Source organism: Gopherus flavomarginatus, chromosome 5 (assembly GCF_025201925.1).
Source record: "Gopherus flavomarginatus isolate rGopFla2 chromosome 5, rGopFla2.mat.asm, whole genome shotgun sequence".
Lineage (NCBI taxonomy): Eukaryota > Metazoa > Chordata > Testudines > Testudinidae > Gopherus > Gopherus flavomarginatus.
The window spans coordinates 46,928,099-46,947,625 of record NC_066621.1 but is presented as its reverse complement, the minus strand read 5'-3'; the positions used below and the strand labels follow the sequence as shown (position 1 = coordinate 46,947,625).

The 19,527-nt window shown below is 47.4% G+C and overlaps 1 protein-coding gene across 6 annotated transcripts in view; it reads left to right on the top strand.

Moving 5' to 3' along the window:
* Positions 1 to 19,527, top strand: part of SLC25A22 (solute carrier family 25 member 22) — a 134,974-nt gene that overhangs the window by 81,604 nt on the left and 33,843 nt on the right. For 5 of the 6 annotated variants that reach the window (XM_050952944.1, XM_050952943.1, XM_050952945.1 and 2 more), the window contains exons 7-10: positions 1,189 to 1,360; positions 2,595 to 2,749; positions 5,491 to 5,566; positions 6,391 to 18,354. In XM_050952944.1, coding sequence (XP_050808901.1) covers positions 1,189 to 1,360; positions 2,595 to 2,749; positions 5,491 to 5,566; positions 6,391 to 6,544 — 557 coding nt within the window. In that variant the 3' untranslated portion in view covers positions 6,545 to 18,354. Of the gene's footprint in view, positions 1 to 1,188; positions 1,361 to 2,594; positions 2,750 to 5,490; positions 5,567 to 6,390; positions 18,355 to 19,527 lie in introns of those variants that run through there. The other variant, XR_007774384.1, reaches the window with a different exon arrangement.

The following is a 19,527-nucleotide window of genomic DNA, read 5'->3' as shown; positions in this document are numbered from 1 at the left end:
AGGTCCTAAAATCCCCTAAATGATGCCCATCAGGTAGAGCGTTAATGATGCTACTCAGCTGACCCACAGTGGCTCCCACGCATTCTCCCATCAGGAAGTATTTTTGGCTCCAGGCTGCGGCCAGCTTAGATCAGGATTCTTCCAGCTTGGCATCCATATTACCTGTAGGGTTACATTCTGCAAAGCAGCTAAATTGTCATACCCAGCGTCCCAGGGGAGACTGTATGCCCAGTGTGATGTGTACATAACTGCACATCCAGGGACTTTCTTCTGTGGAGGTACCATTATGATTACACATGGTAACATCACACCCTAATTGTGGGACCCCATAACTGAAACGCCCCATGAGACCAGAGAGTTATAGTTTCTCTTTTCCTCTTCCTCCCCAAGAACCTTCCCTTGCCAATTTTAATGCAAACATTGCTCTGGGGTGTGTGTGTAAACTGTTTACAGGGGGTTTGAAAAAGATTACCACTACTGTGAACAGTCAAGGCCTAGTTTCTGTGTTGCAATGCAGAGTGTATGTATGGGAGCTGCAGAATGGCCTAGGGATCGACATGTGCTCCATCTACTGACCAAAAAGTAGACGTTCATTAGGGCTTGAAAGGTAATGGGAGATAGGTAGCATAGTGCGTAGATCTAGGGTACTTTATTTCAGGGCGCTATTCAGTTTTATTTTAATGTGGTTGTTTAAGGAAAGGTATTAGGAATGAGCGTTTTTTATTTTTAGGGTTCTTTGGTGGCCTTTCCCCTCTGAAGACCTGTGTCCCAATAGGTTTTTAAGTTCCTGTTGCATTGATCTCTTGTACTCAGCTTAGTCTATAGCGGTCAGTTCTCCACACCACGCAAGCCTGGCATGATTGACCATGTCTGCTCAGGAGAGACCCAGGAGTGGAACTGCAGGAGCGATGTTACAGGTCAGGACTGAGGTGTGGTGGCAGAGTTGGGTTTGAGCCCAGGACTGAGGCATGCTGCACGGCTGAGGGGTGGGAGCTCGCAGGGTACATGTCTGGCTTTAGCTAGTGCTGTGAGTCCTTCCATCTCACCAGTATCCAGTTTATACCACAGACATCTTCCTTTCTGAAACGTCCAAGTCCCTGTATAGCCTTGGCACTGGTGCTGTGCAGTAATTGAAAGTTGTGTTATTCATAGCACATGTTTATAAATAACACTGTCACTCCCATGCAGCGGCCCAGAAGAAGCTAATGGCAGCACAAGCCCAGCTCTCCTCCACCACTAGTGCTGGGGCAGCAGAGTCAGTAGTGGAGACACGGACCACGGCGATGCAAATCACCAGGGAACTACTTCGGAGCAAAGGCATCGCCGGGCTTTACAAGGGCCTTGGGGCCACGCTGCTAAGGTAGGGTTGTGCTCGCTGAAACTCAGAGCACCTTCATCTATAAAAGACTGAAGTAATCCTCCCAAACCCTGCTCCTTGCGATGCTGCTGCTGCTGCACTGGGGACTGTTTACTGGACAACTCTATTATCATCTGGGTCACTAGCAAAAATGTGTGTATCCAGCACCCAATTCTCCTCTCCCATAGATCAGTGTGATACTGGAGTTCCCCTGGTGTAGAAATGAAGTACATGAATGGAGAGTAAGGCCCCTAGTGCTTTTGTGTTGGGCAGAGAGAAAGAATGAGAATTCTTTTTAGCCTGCCTGCCTTCTAGTCTACATAGGTTCTTGTACCTCACTGATCACTGTAGTTGTGCATGCAGAGATGTGACTGATATCTGTCACATGTTGTTAGTTCTCTCATCCTCTGCCCTTGGAAAATGTGTGCAGTGGAGTGTCTTGTTTTGGTAGGGTGGTTTTTGTCTTGCTTTGCTTTGTTAATACACTTGTGGCTCTGTATTCATGTTAGAGCAGGCAGGTTATAAGAAATGCACCTTGCTCTTGGAGCGGAAGGTGGTGAGCCTTGTGATGGTCCTTAGTGCCTGGGGAGTTCGTTCCCCAGTCTCGGATCAGCCCTTGGGAAAGTTCCATCTTCCATGCAGGCGAGCTTCACCCTTATTGTAGAGACTTCCATTGGGCCAAGTCTTCCCCCCGGAGCCTTAGGTGATCTTTGGCTATCCTGGGCCCCATCCATGGAGTGCCTTGAAGATGTTAAGGACTGAAACTTTGAGCTTGATTTGATCCATAGGAAGCCAGTGTAGAGAGTGGCTCTGTCATAGCTCTTATCTTCTCAGGTGACTGACTCACTAATTATTGGTGGTAACACCCAATGGGACTCACTGGGCAGGAGGAGGAGGGACTTTAAAATTCTTTTAAAAAATGAGAACTCTGGACATGCTGGGCCAGATCCTCAGCTGGAGTAAATAGGCGAAGCTCCCTTGGCTCTGGCAGAGCTGTGCTGAATTATACCTGCTGAGGATCTGCCCTCTGACTCTTGTCTGTGGGATATAGACACTGCAGAGGGAATGTCCTTTTTTTTCTCAAAGCCCCTTGCATGTCATTTCAGTAGCTGGGAAAGAGGCCTGGCCTGGCACCATTGTTGACCTGTGAAGCTCCCAGTCCTTCCTGCCGTGACTGGCTGCTTGGTCTGGGGGTGCAGCTTTGCTGATCATTCTTCTCCCCATCCCTCCATTACAGAGATGTCCCGTTTTCCATCGTTTACTTCCCCTTGTTTGCGAACCTAAACAAGCTGGGCCAGAAGAGCCCTGATGTCAAGGCCCCGTTCTATGTGTCCTTCCTATCCGGGTGCCTGGCAGGCAGCACGGCAGCGGTGGCTGTGAATCCATGTGATGGTGAGTCCTGAGTCAAGGGAGAAGCTGTCAGCCTGAGGGTGGTGACGAGGAGTTTCACGGACACCCAGTCGCAGAACTCCCAGCCCCTCATGGGCAGTGGGTACGATGGATCGAGTGAGGAGGAGGAGGAACTCACCACTTATGGTGGCTGTATTGCCATGATGTTGGTGTCAAACATTGAAGTGGCCCCATGCCCCCTTGTAGGATGAGATGTGGCATGGGGAATAGGGTGAAGGACTCAAAGGGAGTCCATGTCCCCAAGCAGCCCCAGAATCAGCCAAACACTGGGGGAGTGTGGGAAGGAGATGGCTTGTGTGTTAGGGGGACATCCCTTATGCCCCCACCTCACCCACGCACCCCTCTGTGTAGTACCAGAAGAGCGAGCACTGACAGGGCCATTCTGTGTAGGGGAGGGGAAGTGGCAGGATCTCCCTTTTCTCCCCATAGAGAGGTGGGAGAACTGGAGGCTGTGTCCCCCTCTGGTGATCTGAAGGAACTAGCAAGGAGATAGGCTCACAGCCCCATGAACTCCTCAGCCAGATTTGAAAGAATCCTTATGTCACAAGCCTGGAAAGAGGCATAAGAATACTCCTGGGGGAATTCTGTGCCACTGCGTGTGTGCAGAATTCACCTCTGCAGATTTCTTCGCTTCCCCACAGAAAAATGACTCTTTTGGACAGGGAAGCTGTGAGAGCAGTCAAGCACCACTCCCTAGCAGCGCAGGTATGTCGTTTCAGGCACCTGGAGTAGCTGGCGGAGAGGTAAATCACTGCAGGGCTGGGGACACCCCAGCCAGTGGCTCCTACCCTGAGCCGGAATCAGCTGCTAGACTGGGCTGATTGGAGGCAGGAGAGGATGGGACTTCCTCTTCCCCTGCAAGGAATGGCTGGGGCTGTGTCAGACCCACCCCCAGAAACTTCCCCCAGCTGCAGGAAGCTCTGCATCCTCCCCTGCTTCCTGTTCCCATAGCTGCGCAGCTGCAGGGGGAGGGGTCATTATACGGGCAGCTGCTCCCCCCATATGCCCAACCTCCATGCATCGAGACCTCCCATACCAGACACCCCTGTCAAGCCTCATCCTGTACACTCAGAACCCCCTAGCCTTCCATACCTGAACCCTACCCCACTAAACCTCAACCCTGCATCTGGAGCCCCCCTACACCTGGACCCCGTGCACCCAGACCACCCCTCCTGAGCTCCCTACACTCAAACCCCCACCCTGATGAGCCCCACCCCCTGCAACACCCTGAGTCCCCACGTCCAGACCCCCAACTAGCTCTGTCCAGAATCCCACCAAGCCCCTCTCCCCCAGCATCCAGATCCCCCCTGCTGAGACCCCCACACCCAGACCTCTCTGCTGAGCCCCAACCTCTTTCACCAGGAACCCCCGCAATGAGCCTCTGTGCACCCAGATCCCACACACACACCTAGACCTCACCGCCTCACTGAGCTGCGTGCACCCAGATTGTCCCACACAGAATCCTCTCATCCCCTACCTGGACCCCTCCGCCCCACTGAACCCCTTCACATTTGGATCCTGCCTGGTTGAGCCTGCCTGCCCCACACCGGGTGCAGAGAGGTAGGGCCCTAGGGTATTTCTGGGGCAGGCCCAGGCCTTGTGCTGTGTCAGGGTCGGGTGCAGCCTCACCATTGAGTCTGTGTCCCAGGGGTGGAGAGGCTACAGGGTGATCTCCCACCTTTGTGCAGCCAGTGACCAGTGCTCCCCACTACCATGCTGGAGCCTCTGCATTTATTAATTGACAAATACAACTTGCAGAATTTTAAAATATTGTGCTCAGAATTTATAATTCTTTGAGCGCAGGATGCCCTCAGGAGTATAAGAGGGAGATCTCTGGGGTCAGAGCTCCCCCACCGTCCCCCGCAAGCTCAGGAGAGAGAGCTTGCCCACTGCTTCCAGCTGAGAAGGAGTGGAGCTTTCCCTTTACCTCACCCCCTGCTCAATGGAGTGCTTGCTGTCTGTGGTGTGTGTGTGTGTGTTAAACCAGATGGAGGGGGACTCTCGGTGCAGAGGACCAGAAGTGGCCATTATCACGTCTCTGTGATAGATGTGTTTCTGTGTAGAAACCATTGTGTGTGTGTGTGTGTGTGTGCATGGTTCGCACCTTTGTGTATTCAGGTTTATGTAAAACCACTGCGAGCACCTGGGAAGCCATTACCTTGTTATCTATTAGACTGTGTATGTCTTCCAATAACACCGCTTGGTCTCGCCTCTGTCTGCAGGGCTGACCTGTGAGAAACAATAGGAAGTCATTTTCCCTCCCATAATCGTATATTACCAAGATTTAAGAGTGACCAGTGACTGGGAGTTTTTTTTGTTTATTTGTTTGGTTTTGGTGCCTCAGTTTTTTGGAGTGCCCAATTGCACACTGGGCTGACTTTCAGAAAGTGCTGGCCTTTTGAAAATCTGGCTCCTTAAGAGCTCTGGACACCCATAAATCAGAGTCAGTGTGGAAAATCGTGTTCCTTGTGTTTTGTGTGGGGATTTTAAAATCCTTTTGTAAAGGAACAGTTAAGATTTTCCCTAGTTTTCTGATATTCTGATTAATCTCATCTGTGATCATAATCCCAGTAATCTGAATTTGGCTTTGCTAGGCCCTAAATGATCACTCTTGCCTACTAAAGCTTGTAATTGAATCTTTGGGGGGGAAAGAACCAGAGGCAGCCCATGGCCTGTATGAATAGGGTTCTTAAAGCTTCTTTTCTCCTTCTCTCTGTCCTCAGTAATCAAGACAAGGCTGCAGTCCTTGAAAAGGGGAGTGAATGAGGACACATACTCAGGAATCCTAGACTGCACCAGGTAAAAGGTCTCCTCAATGGTTACCAGAAGATCCGGTTGCAATGCGTCTGTTATAGGCATCTTCCACTGCCTGCTGCTTGGCAATGGGAGGGAGTTGAGGCACCAAGGGCTTCTTTTTTTAATTGTTTTATCTGAAAGCCTAAAAGGGTTTTATCCTGTCCTTGGGGAAGGCTAATAGGGCAGGGGTCCACTTCTACCAGAAAACCCCAACCACCTCCTTCCCCAAAAAGCAATAACCTCAGAAACAAATACACAGCCCCAAGCAGAAAAGAAGAGAACAAAAGACTCTGTGGACTTGACTGGGGGTATTGCTATTGCTCTTGGTTTTAACATGAGAAAGCGCCCAGATCCTAGGGTAAGCAGCGCTATAAAACCCTAAAACAGATAAGAGTGAGATCTGCAGCAACTACCATTTCCTCTGTGTTGCTGCCTTATAGGAACTCCTGTACATTGCAGGCTACAGAACCTCACCCACCCACTCCTGTAATAGACTTAAAACCTCTGGCTGAGTTACTGCAGTCCTCAAATCCTGGTTTAAAGACTTCAAGTCACAGAGAATTCACCACTTAGCTAATTTAAACCTGCAAGGGACCCAAGCCCCATGCTGCAGAGGAAGGCAAAACCCAGCCCAAGGTGTCTGTCAGTCTGACCCAAGGAAAATTCCCTCCCAACCCCACATATGGCGATCAGTTGGACTCTGAGCATCCTGATTCTGGTGACAAAGACAATAAATTACTTTGGGAAATATTTGTGTTAGCACAAGTGATACTATTATGGGCAATGGGTGGGATCAACTCATGCTGTCTGTCTCTGTGCCTCTGTAGGAAAATCTGGCAGAAGGAAGGGCCCCTGGCCTTCCTGAAGGGGGCGTATTGCAGAGCCTTGGTCATCGCCCCACTCTTCGGCATTGCACAAGTCGTCTATTTCATAGGCATCGCAGAATTCTTCCTAGACATGCTTCCGAAGCGCCGGGATTAACCCTCGTGCGCGCTCACTGCTGGTCAGAATTCATCAAGCATTCGTCGTCGTCGATGGTTTCTGAGCAACAGCACAAAGGGTTAAAGCAACAACCTCGAGGGTGAAGGTCGTCTCCCAAACAAAAAGTCCGTTCCACCTCTCGATATGCCCCCACCCCTTCTGGCCCTCCAGGACAATGCTTAATTATGCATATCTATTATTTTTAATTGTCATTCTTAAAGACACTGGTTAGCACAGACTGGGCTCACAGACCCCGGACCTTCTCCCAGCAATAGGGGGGGGAGAAACTGACCACACTTTCTGAATTACCAGGTAGTCAAGAAAGGAGCAAAGAACCAGACTTCGTTCCCCTAGTCCCTCTTCTGATGTGCCAGGCCTCTGGGAAGATAAGGCCCCAGCACACCTTCTAAAGGGGGACCCATATTGTCAGTAGAGGAAGCAGGTAGATGCCGCAATCAAAAAGTTTCTTTATAAGGACCTGTCCTGAAACTCCCCTAAAATCAGCTGGACTTGGATGAACTTCTTGGAGATCAGAGGAGGGGGAAGGTTTTTTTGTTGTTTTGGTTTTTTTTTAATTTTATTTTAATCAAAGGGACTTCCCTCTTAAATAGGAGCCATGGGGCCTATGTGGAGGGAGATGTTCGCTGCACGTATTTGCAACACGTTTGCTCTGAAAGAGTATGTCTGTGGGATCATGTGTGAATGTCTTCAGGTGCATGAGTGTTTAGCTACGAGCTACAGGCGGGAGAGGGGAGAATTTAATGACATGGGATCAACTTTTTATTTATACAGGAAAAACAAATCCAATTACATTCCTTAAATCAGTCCAGCTCTAATGTGTCAAGCAGTTGCTCTACCCAGAGTACTGGTTGTGTGTCTTTTGGCCTGTCTCTAAGATGCATTCCTCTCCTCCTTTCCTGTGGTTGTTTGCACTCACAAAGGGTCACTTAAAAAGATGGTCTCAGAGTCAGGCCTTTTGGTTAAAGATCAGGATAGGCCACGTCCTCAGTTGATGTAAATGGTTGTAGATCCTTTGAAGTCCGTGAGCTCTATTGAAATCAGTGAGACTATGATTGTGTACACCAGCTGAGGATCTGGCTCAATGTACTTGGGGATTGAGTTACCAACTTCTTTATCCAGACCAAAATTGGGATGTGGAAAAGAAATGAGGCCAGGGCATCTGTTTTAGTTCCACAGGAACCTAATTCCATATGACTTAGGGCTGGTCTATACAGTGGGGATCGATCTAAGATACGCGACTTCAGCTATGTGAATAGCATAGCTGAAGTCAAAGTATCTTAGATCAATTTACCTCTCGTCCTAACAGCGCGGGATCGACGTCTGTTGCTCCCACTGTCGACTCCGCTACCGCCGTTCACACCGGTGAAGTTCCGGAGTCGACGGGAGCATGTTTGGGGATCCATCACTACCCGCCAATACGGCAGGTAGTCTAGATGTACCCTTACCTTTCAAAGGCCATGTCTGGTTTTGCTATGATGTTTTCTCTGAAGTACATACAGAGAGGCAGTATGACTTCAATCGGATCCACACTGGCACAAGAGCCTGCCTCTGTGTGTCCAGTTGTGGGATTGAGGATGATAGCCAGACTTACTGCTCACTTTGGGGAGGTAGTCATTGACTGGATAACAGGCTGGCAACCCTAGACACATATAGTTTCTGTTAAAGGGACACTAATGTTTTAAAAAAACCCAAACCTTTTCTTTATCTATATTCACAATATCACTTTGAATTCTCACAAGGGAAAGAACTGAAAATCTGGTGTGCTTTATTATTGCACTTCATTCCATTTCAACATGTAAACTAAACTGGTCAGTTTCACTTTTTGTTTATAGTCTACTTCACTTTCTGCTTCCCCATCACTAGCATCATGGTGCTGTTTGTGTTTCAGATGAAGAATAATTTAAAAAAAAAAGTTTCCCCTTGAAATCTCTGTGTACTTCAACACTCTTTATTTGGGTTTTGTAAAACTTTTTTCTTTGTAAAACCTAAATTGGAGGCCAATTGTCCTGATCATGTACCTTTTAATGTAGAGAAGGTTGTTACACAGCGAATTTCTCACTTTTGCCTATGAGAGACATAAAAAATGACTCTCTGCTATGTAGAAAAGGGAATCTGCATAGATGACCTCTCTATTCATAACAATCTTTTGTGATCAGTGCTATGATGCCTGTGTTGCTCTGGAATTTTCTGAGTTGCACTTAAAGAAAAGCTTTTCTTTTTCTTCCATAGGGTGACTCTTATCCTGTTTTATGGTGTATAATGAAGGCCTGAAAGGTGTCGGAAGTTTTTAAGGATTTTTTTTCTCTGCTTGGTTTTTGCATGCAAGGTTCAGATCCTCATCTAGGCTGGAAGCGTGATAGTAGGAGAGCTAGTGAAACGGTGGTGTCCCACGAGAGTGAAAGTTGGACAGTTGATAGGAAAGGATTTCTAGTCACTAGTTCAAACTTTTTTTCTTTTTGTGTTAACACCCATTTAATGTTAACAACTAACTTACATTTTGGAGAAAGGAAGTTTTTGTTTAACCCTGTCAGTTATGGTATGAGAGCTCAGACTGAACATCCCACTAGCTTCCCAGATGTCATCCAGCAAGACCAGGGAAACCCCCTAGCTGAAATTCCTGATATTTAAAAGATAAAGAGCAAGTGAGTGTCTCTTCCTCTTTAAAGCAGGCCTTCTCTGTACATCATAAAGAATCCAAAAGGAACACCAGCCTCGTTCTTTGAATAGTCCTTTGCATTTTGTGACCAAATTTTAACATTCAAATGGTGATTTTCTCCCCTCCCGCGCCCCCCACAGCCAATATATTACTGTATATGAAACTTACAATTTGGAGTTAAAAATACACTGCCGGTAAATCTGTTTCAGAAGGAAACAAAGAGCTCTGTGGCAAATACAGGTTTGAAGCAGCCTCTCCCCCTAAGATATGCTGCTCTTACTATGGATATCTGTGCTCCCAGCTGTCTGCTTTGCTCCCATTTGGGTTCACACTGCAATGTGGACCAGCAATGTTGTTGCCATGGTTATTGGGCACGGAAAAGGGCCTGGAAAATGCTGCTTTATGGCCTCAGACAAAGATTCATGGAAATATCCCTTCCTTTCTCCCATCTTCCCCCGCCACCGCCCCAGTTTTTATTTTTAAATTTCAGCAGAATGACTGCACCCAGCGAGCCCTGTGTGGTATGTCAGCGTGGGGCCTTTGTGAGCTGAAGTTCTTGGTGCTGATGAACTCGCGCTGCTTCAGCCTAGTGAGGAATCCTCTTTAGTGCCAAGAGACTTAAGGAGGGACCTGTAAAATTCTGAACTCGGGAGCAATTGCATCTGCCTGAGATCTGGAATTTCAAATGGGGGCTCTGGTGTTACTGCAGTAACTGTCTCTAGCTGGTGACCCTGCAGCCCGACAAGTCAGAAACGCTTACATTAGCATTTAATTCCCACCCACCCCCCCAAGGCTAAGCCCTGTCCCTTCCTGGCAGGGCTGCCTGGTGCCACCCATGAATGCTGCAGGTGCCTGTTTATTCTGATCATTCCAGCTGTGGAGGGGAGCAGTCAGCATTGGTATTGGCAGCTGTAGCCCATTGATTACAGTGGAATCAGCTGCACTGGTGTAGATCACGTGTAAGCTAGGACTTGGCACCAGTGGTTAATATCCTCGTGTGGACAAGGCCTTAGTGCAGCTCTAGAGCCCAAACTGTAGAAGTTTCCATTTAACAGAAGCGTGACTCCCTGTTAGTTCCATACACTCTGCCCCACCTCCTTCACGCTGGGCATTACCAAAAGGGCCAGCACTTCCTTGCAGCTGGTGTAGCTAGGGCCATTGGGGAACTGCAGTGCTCAATGACTAGCTAACACCCTATGGCCAGCTTGCCAAGTCCAAGTGCAGAACCCACCCCTATTAAGGGCCTGAGATTGGATTAATAGCAGGCAGGAGTGCAGCTCCCACCCTTGCAAAGCTTTGCTTGAAGGAGGAGAGCAGGATCAGGGTAAAGAGTTCAAGGCGAGTCCTGTATCTTCATTCCAGTGTCAGATTGAGTGCCACCCTATGACCCAGCAGGGAGCTTGCAGGCCCATATCTCACAGGGTTTTCAGAACGTGCCCAAACCCTCTGGAAGCCAGGAATGTTGGGTTTATACCCAAATTCCCTTTTCACTGGCTTCATGAACTCAGCAAAGCATGTGTCTGGCAGTGTGTGCGCTACAGCTTTCAGCAGTGTGTTCTGTCTGTTGGGGAGGGAGAGGCCTGGGGCAGGGTCTGAGACTGGTACAGGGGAGGGGAGACTTTTTTTAAAAATGTATTTAATACTGTATGTTAAAAGGACCTGCTCACATCCCTGTTTCCCTGGAGATAGTCTCCTGTCACTCCAGCAGTGGAGGCCTAGAATGCAGAAATGCTGATGTTTTTTTCTATATGGGAAAGCGGTGATCTATTTCCCATGATCCCATGACTTTATTTGCTGCTGATTCTTCTGGCAACTGCTTTTCTGGTTGGGAACTTGATTTGAGGTTGCAACACTGGCTGGCTCAGGGGCTCAAACAGAAGCACACTAGTGTGTTGAAGCTGAATGCTCGTGAAGAGATTACCTGTTGCAAGAGGGAGATCAGTGGCTGTGATGATTACACCTAAAAATGGATTCCCTGGAACAACCTCTTGAAGGTTCCAAGAGGGTGTTAAGCCTCTGATACTGGTGTTTCTGTGGACTATGCTTGTGCATGGGCATAGAATGCCCAGCCTGTTGCTTTTGTAGGACGTGCCTGCTATTGTCCCTTCTGATATATGCACCTCCAGGTTTGTGTGTGCTGCACCGTGAGACATCTTTGGTTTGTTTCTTTCCATCTTAGAAACAGGAAGGCTAAAATTTTCAGAAGTGACCTCTGATTTTGACTGCTTGGTTCTTGGGTGCCCAAACTTGGGTAGTTTGGACCTGAGCTTTTTTTGGAAGAGCTGAGCACCCCAAACTCTAATTGAAGTCATTGGTGCCTCTGGAAATTTGGCTCACGACATCTCAAAGTAGGTACCTAAAATCAGGCTACTTTCAAAAATATTCATCCTAAATTTATAACTAATAGACGTGGCTGGGATCCTGACAGCCAAGACTTTGGCTTGGGACCCCATCAACAAAAGCCAGTGTTTAGACCTAGCAGTTTTGAGTATTTCCCTTGCAGAGGTCTCAGAGTAGCTAAGAGGTGGTGTGGGAAACACAGACAGAAATAATTTAGTCTCTCAAAATGCAGACTCACCCGGACAGAGCTGTAATGAGCATCCAGCAGGCTAAGCTGACTGGTAATTGTGACTCTCTTCTAGGAGATCTGACACTGTCCTCGCCATTCAGTGTTCCTGGAGTCAGCAGGAAAAGGGCCTCCATGGTAGGAGAAGAGGAAAAGCATGATGTGTGGACCAGTGCTAGTGATCAGCAAGATAACATAAGTTTTGAGATGTGCTTTGACATGGATTTCTGCTTCCTTTAACTGCTTTGTAGTGGTCCATGACTGAGGGTGCCTGTGGCTTTTCCAAATAGCTTTTGGGAGCACTAGTTGCTGATCACCTAGCTGTGTATGCATGCAGAGCCTCGTGCCCCATGATACTCTGCTTCAGGTGCTTGATTGGAACGGGGACCCATGGATGTCCCAATGTCTGCCCTAAGCCTTGCAGTAGAGGCCAAGAGGTTTGGCCTATCGGGACACAGTTACAAAATCCAAAGGCAAACATGAGAATATTGGCTCCAAAAACCTGTGAGCCAAGATCTGTAGTCCAGGTCTATTACCCCTTTGTCCCACCACAGTGAGCTTTTGTAGTGCATGCAGCACTAGGAGTCTGTCAGGCTGTCTTTGCCATTCAGCTCTGCCTGTGGCCTACTCCACAAGGGCTTTCTACACTGGAGAAATTGTCTAACCAGTTCAGCTAGACCAACTTTTTTTTTTTTTAAAATGAAATAGCCGGGAACCATTGCCTAGCCCTGGACTGAAGCAGTTAAGGCAGCCTGACCCAGTTAGAAGGCCAAGTGGTCAAGGCTACTGCTCTGATCGGGTTTTAAAACCGATTTAGCTGTGCTGACTTGAGAGCAGTTAACAAATCTGCCCAATGTAGACAGACCCTTAATGCCAGGCTGTGTAAGATCCTTGCAGTTAAGTGAATCATTGAAGGCCAGAATCCTATGACATATGGAAAAACAAAGCAGAGATCACAGCATTACAGTGGCTGAATGCTGCAGTTTCCATCAGCTATGGCCACTGCAACAGTCATTGTAGCTTCATTGTATACAGTTCATCTGTGTGATGTGCCCTGAGCATAAGCACCTTGAACAGATTAGTCTCCTTTTGTCAATAGACTTTTTAGACTAGATGATAGAATCAGGTGAGGTGGTTTGTAACTGACCCCTAAGGGTGATTGAGTGTGGTGTAGTGGCTAATCACAGGAATGGGAGATGGGAATTCTGGGATCCACCTGGCTCTGCTGCTAATTCAAGAGCCCCAGTGAGATGGGGAAAAATCCTTGTCTACCTTGCAGACATGGTAAGGCTTAATCCGTTTGTCTCTTGAGATCATCAGCTGGAAGGTACTACAGAATGCAGTTTACGGGTATTATAAGAAGGGTTGACTGTTATTCAAATATGAATTGAACTGAGCATTCAGGCCCAATTAAATTTCATGTGTCTTGTGGAAACCTGATGGGATGCAAGAACGATAATGTAAATTAGCATGGCTCCATTCTGGCTATCACATCAGCTGAGGATCTGGCCTTTACTTTGCAATTAACATGCACAAAGCAGAATTTTTTTTCTTAAATCTGCACTATGTAGCCACTGCTCCTTCTGGATGTATGGATTGTTTGCAATAGGTTCTCTAAGTCACCGTAATGAGACCAGCTGGGATATTCCACTCTAGCCTGATGTTCCCTTGTCCTTAGTCTCATCCATTCCTAACTAATCAGATGTACAGGATGTGAAATCTCTTGCATTCCTGCAAAGTTCAGGGAGAGCAGAGCAAACTGTTGACTGGCCTGCAAATATTGCTGATGCTTTTGGGAACCTCAGGCTGTCTATGGGCTTTTGTAGGACATGCGTGCTGTTGTCCCCAATGGACTTTGTGAGGCGTGTGACACGTTAAACGTGTGTTTTGTTGTTGTGCACTCACCAAAAAGGGAGCCATTTGCTTGGATTTTTTTTGTTTTTTAAAGCAGCCGTGTGAGTGCAGGTTAATAACAAACTGAGGCCATGGTACATGGCACTTGAGCAGGAACTGGAAGAGGCACAGAGAACTGGAGGGGGGGAGTCATGGCGCTTGAGTCTGGTGATGGTAGAAAAGGTTTTTTGGAGGGTAGGGGATGGGGAGTGGCTACAGAAGGGTTCTGATGTTCAGTGGCACTTGGTACCTGCTGTTCCCATTAACTCTAAGGTTGAAGGTTCAGCACTAGAGCTGGTCAGAATGGGCTTTTTTCCCCATGGAAAATTGAGACTGTGTGTGTATGTGTGTGTAACCAGAATATTTTGGTTTGTAAATATTGCCATGGTGCCTCATGGGAGTCATAGTTTGAGTGCCTCGTGTTCCCATTGTCTTGTAGAGACTGGGCTTCTTGGTATCACTGCATCTCCCATGATGCACAACAGTCTCTCCTCATGGTGAGGAGAGTTGGGTGCATCATAAGTCCTTGGCCAGGGCACATCATGGGAGATGTAGTATGGCTGGAGAGCCTGGTTCACAGAGGAGAAAGGGGACATGAAGAAATCAAACTACAGCTCCATGAGGCACAATGGCAGCATACCCGACTTGAAATGTTTTCTTCTTTGGATGAAATAGTTAGATTTGGGGACATTTTTATTTTATTTTTTACAAAATGATTAAATTTTCCATGGACACTTAGTGAAAAACTTTGTTTTTGTGTTTTGGGGTGTGTGTGGTGGGTTTTTTTGTTTTTGTTTTGTTTTTTGTTTTTGACCAGCTCTGTTCAGCCTCTCTGAAAATGAGACCCATAGAAGCTGGAGGAGTCCATGAAAACTTCTGATTGAAAGAAGGGAGTAGTGAATACAAGGGCCCAGGGAGAGAAGTAAAGGGGGGGATTGTGTGGAAGGGACCTGATGGTGGTTGGCAGAGGGAATGTGGAGGGAGTATGTAACGTGGCACAGGGGAGCTGAAATGAGAAGAGACTCTGCACAGAGAGGAGGGGGACTGGCTATACAGCAAGTACCAGACCTGAGAGGAGGTGTATAGAAGGGACTAAAAAGACATGACTCTGAAGAAGCCTTTGCTATAGCAGCCAAGGGTTTGATCCTGCCAACACTGGGGAGTGGCAAAGCTTGTGTGGATGGGTCCAGGCTTGAGGGCCAAATGCCCTGTGTTATGGGTTCTGTCCTGCTCCTGGATGTTTCGCCTTTGGTTTCTGTGGGTGCAGGAGCAGGCCCTTTATCTTCTGTCAAACGGCACAGTACCCAGTTAACTCACTGACATGAGCTGTGCAGGCAAACAGGAACTGAGTGGAGGCCCAGTGCTGCTTCAGTAAGCACAACTTCCACATGAGGGGGACACCTCTAGGAAGCTCTACTTTGGTACTCATGATCCTAGGGACCGGAGCCTGACAGCAGCAAGGGCAGGTATAAAGGTTTTCACTAAATGGATCCCTCAAAGGATAGCTGGTCTTTCCCTGGCACGTGTGTGGGGGAAGCAGGCTGGCACAAGAGAAAGGGATGTTTTGCTGTACATCTCTAGGATGGACTGAGCTATACTATCAATGTAGGTTTGTGTGCAGCGAAAGACTTCTTTTTCCTCAAGTTACTCATACGCCATAACCTATTTTGAATATTGTGGGGCTCAGTGATAGGTCTCGCCCACGAGCGAGAGGGTCTGGATTTCCATTCAGTATATTGCTAGCTTTCATGGACTATGTATTTTGTGCTACAATTGACTGTTGCCTACGCTCATCCTTCACTGAGCCTAGAGTCCACTGTCGGAATCCGCCACATCACAGGAAGGATCTGTGGGCCGTGTGTGTGTGTGTGTGTGTGTGTGTGTGTTTGGATTCACTTTTCTCCCTCCTACAGCTAGATTCTCCCTGACTCATGCTTTGGTGTGGAAGGGGTCCCACCCTTCTCCCATTTTCATGGCTTTTGGGGACCATGTTGAGCCTCAGGAGAAGGTGACTAATGTGATACCTGGAATGATACCCTGCGTTACGTGAGCTTATGACTCTGCAGGCTTGGCCTCCACTAAGGTGACAGTAAAAATTGAGCTCCAAAGCTGCCTTTGAGGAACGCTGTGGGTAAACAGGGGACTCCATCCTCCAGAGCTGTCAACCCAGCACCTGACCCCAGAAGAATTGACTAAGCCAGACACAAAATGCTTTCTGGTTCAGAGTAGAATTGATTTCTCTCGGGAACTGGAGCAGACTCCTGTTTCCATGGAAACAAGATTTCACTCTCTCCTACCCTACTGTATGTGCCATGCACTAAGCTCTCTGAGGCAAGCCTATTTGTTTCCTAAGAATCCGGGACCGCAACAAAATGTCCTGTAGCTTGTCTATGCGGTTGTTGTGCATGAGGAACAGCAGAAGTGCTGCTGCCTTTTGGTATCTGGAGCAAATATTTTGAATGAGAGTGTGCAGAGCAGGCTGGATACTTGGAGTCCTCTTCCCCCAAACCCTTCATGCTAAATGTGCTCCATTCTCTGTTCAAGAGTGTGTATGCTTCTGACCTAGAGCACAAACCCTCTGGAGAGACACTGCTCCCTCTGGACAGTGCAGTCTGTTTAGTGTCAGCCAGTGGCTGCTCTAGACTTGCAATTCTGGAAGGGAAGCAGGGAGTCCTGAGAGTTATTTAAAGGCACAATTGTATCACAGCCTTTTCTGGAGACTAATATCAGTGGGTCTTAATTTCTTCAGAGAAGAAATTTGTTCCCATACTATTCTAGCCCTGTCATACTCTTCATTCCTGGATCCTACAAACACTGGAAAATGCCCATTGATGAAGGTACAGTTGAAGAAAACCACTGCCACACAAAAGCCAGTGGTTTGCATGTGTCTGTTTGTGTGCGGTCACCCTCCCTGAAAAGTGCTAGACATCCCACTATTGCATCAGACAGTTTGGCAGGCAAGGGGTGGTCTGAGCATTGGCCCAAGAGCCAGGAATTTATAAGCTGTAATCTCAGCTCTGACACTTCCCTCCCTCTGTGATCTTGGTCAGGTCACTTAAACTTGCTGCCTCCCCTTTTCTTCATTGGTAAAATAGATAATTTCTCCTACCTCACAGGGTGTTGAGACTGAATTAGCATTTGTAGGCAGCACTTTCCAAACAGAAGCTAAGTGTTGCTGTTCCTAGACTAGACTGAGAAGAGGCAGACTTGGGATTTGCTATAGTGGAGCGATCCATAAAAAGCTGAAAAAACATGACCATTCTTGACAAAAACTAGACACCTGGAAAATCAGGAGTAGGCCAGACAGTGACTTGTGTGCAGGGCACAAATTGTGAGGCCTCATCCAAAGCTGGCTGCAGTCCCTGGAAAGACTCCCACCAACTACAATAGGCTTTGGATCAAACCCGTGTGGGAGAAAGGAAGGGATATTTTCCTTGCTGAAATAAAGTAATGACATGAGCAAATCCAAGGAGAGGATGTGCGAGACAAGCATGACTTTGGTTAGATACTCTTCCTTTGGCCCTGCTTGTGCTGGAAGGCTCTCCTACCCCATCCAGCGATCCAGGCACATGTCACACATCCACTTCATGCACAGTAGATGTGTCCAATGAACGGGAGGTGAAGGTATGTGCGAGGGTAGAATTGGCCGGCTGTGTGCAGGTACAATCTGCATGTACCCTTTGTGTATGTGTCAGGGTTTGCACAGCTCTGCACTGTATTTACTCTCTCTCTGTGTGTGTGATGTCTTCTCTTTTTGTTCTAAGACATTTTCCCCCCACACACACACACCCTGGAAGGGAAAGCTGAACCCATGACCCTTCCAAAGCCCACTGAAGTCAATGAGAGTCCTTCCATTGTCTTGACTGGGCATTGGACAGTGCCAAAGGGACCAGCATCATGAAATCCCCCTCTGTTTGCGTCACCTCTCTTTCCTCCCCAAATGTGGCCCTCTGTGTGGCGTCACAGTGATGAAGTGAACGATTTCTGCTGTGGAGTGCATTGTTGGTGTCTGTGGTTTGGCGTCCAAGGTTCTATCTGTTGCTCCTGAGGCATTAAGGGAGCCAAGCTATGAAACTGGGCTTCTTTGTCATTACCCAATTTGCTAATATTTGCTGTTTTATGCGAGGTTCTTGTCAAGTTTGGCATTCCCAATACTGGCATGATTCTGTGCTGTTCTGTGTGTGCCCGGCAGCTTCTACTAATGAAGAGCTCGTCTTTTCATTTCCAGTTCTCTTTATTTTCTTGGTGTAGTTCTTGAGCAGTAGCTAATCAGGAACATGGAAAAAACCATTAGATCCCCGTATAACCTATCCCATTCAGCAACACTAATCTTGGTTAAGAGTGTTTTGACTGATTGGACTATTTTCTGTGTAGATTTATTATTTATTTCTTGGTGTTAAAAGGGGGAGACCCACATTCCATCATTTAAAAACCGGCTGGTTCAGTTCCATGTTCCATGTAGTAATGTTTGACCATTCCATGTGTGTGTTAAAGTTTTGCTGTTCTCTTTAATGCGTACAGTCCTCGACTTATACGGTGTTATTGAAAAACCACCAAAACATTGTATCCTGTTACTGTAGGATCCTGGGCCATACCTGTACTGTTTAAAAACTGCTGCTTTAAGGGGGAGAATTTTTTTTTCCTATTTGAAGAGGTTTTTAAAAATATTGTAACTTTGTGTGTATTGTCTTGTAAAATAAATATTATAAATATAACTGGATCGCCTCTGTTGCTCAGGGCGGATGTGTGATCTGTCTGCTTATCTGGCCCTATTGCCATAGTATCTGAGTGCTTCTGGTTGCTAATAGACTTTGAGAGACACCTGTGAGGTAGGAAAGTATATTCTCATTTAACCAATGGGGAAGTGAGGCATGGGGGTGTCTGTGGTAGAGCCAGGAGCTGAGCCCAGATCTCCTGAGTCCCAGCTCAGTACCCCAATTTTCTAGCCCACCTTTCCCATCCCTATTGGTGCTGGCCTATGATTAGGTGTTTCTATTTCTTTTTCTGCTGGTTCTCTTATGGGGTTGGAAGGGGGGTTGTGTCTGAATGCCCAGGAAAGCCAACTGAGGGATATAGAAGTAGGGATTTGAACAGCTGCAGCTAATAGAAACATTCAGGACATACCTGCTGTGCTATGAGTGTGGTGTGTCTGTCTAGCTCATTATAGAGGTTTGACCATATCACAATTGCTCCACAGGTAAGCATGATCTACTTAGTTAATGCTAGGGAGGAAATCAGGTGGAGAGACGGTGCTGTCTAGTGGACAGGACACAGGCCTAGGAGTTAGGAGACTCTGGTTCTGTTGTTGCCTCTGCCACTGATCTAGTGTGTGACCCTGGGCAAAGTATATCTGTGCCTCTGTTTCCCCCTCAAACCTCTTGCCTGTCTTGTCTACATGGATTGTAAACTCGTCAGGGCAGAGGCCATCTCTCACTGTGCACAGCACCTTGCACAATGGGCCTTGACCTCAGCTGGGGCCTTTCTGTACTACCTTAATATTACTAATAAAAGGGGATGTTGTTGATCACTGGCCAAATTCTGGTCTGTTACACTGGTGTAAATTGAGAATAGCTTCATTTGAAAAAAGAAAAGTGGGACTGTAACTGGGATCAAAAGCTGAACCCAAGAATGAGGTGCATGAGCCTGGCTTGTGAGGGCCTGGTAGTGCACTATTAGGAGGTGTTTTGGGTGAAAGCTAAGATGTGTATGGGAGGGAAGTCATGCTAAAGGGGAAAGGAGGCAGGACGAGGAAAGCAGGGAGTCTTTGCAGATCCATGATTGAAGAGGATTAGGTTAGCTGCCTAGAGATGACGTACTGGTAGTAGTAATACCACCACACTGGGATAG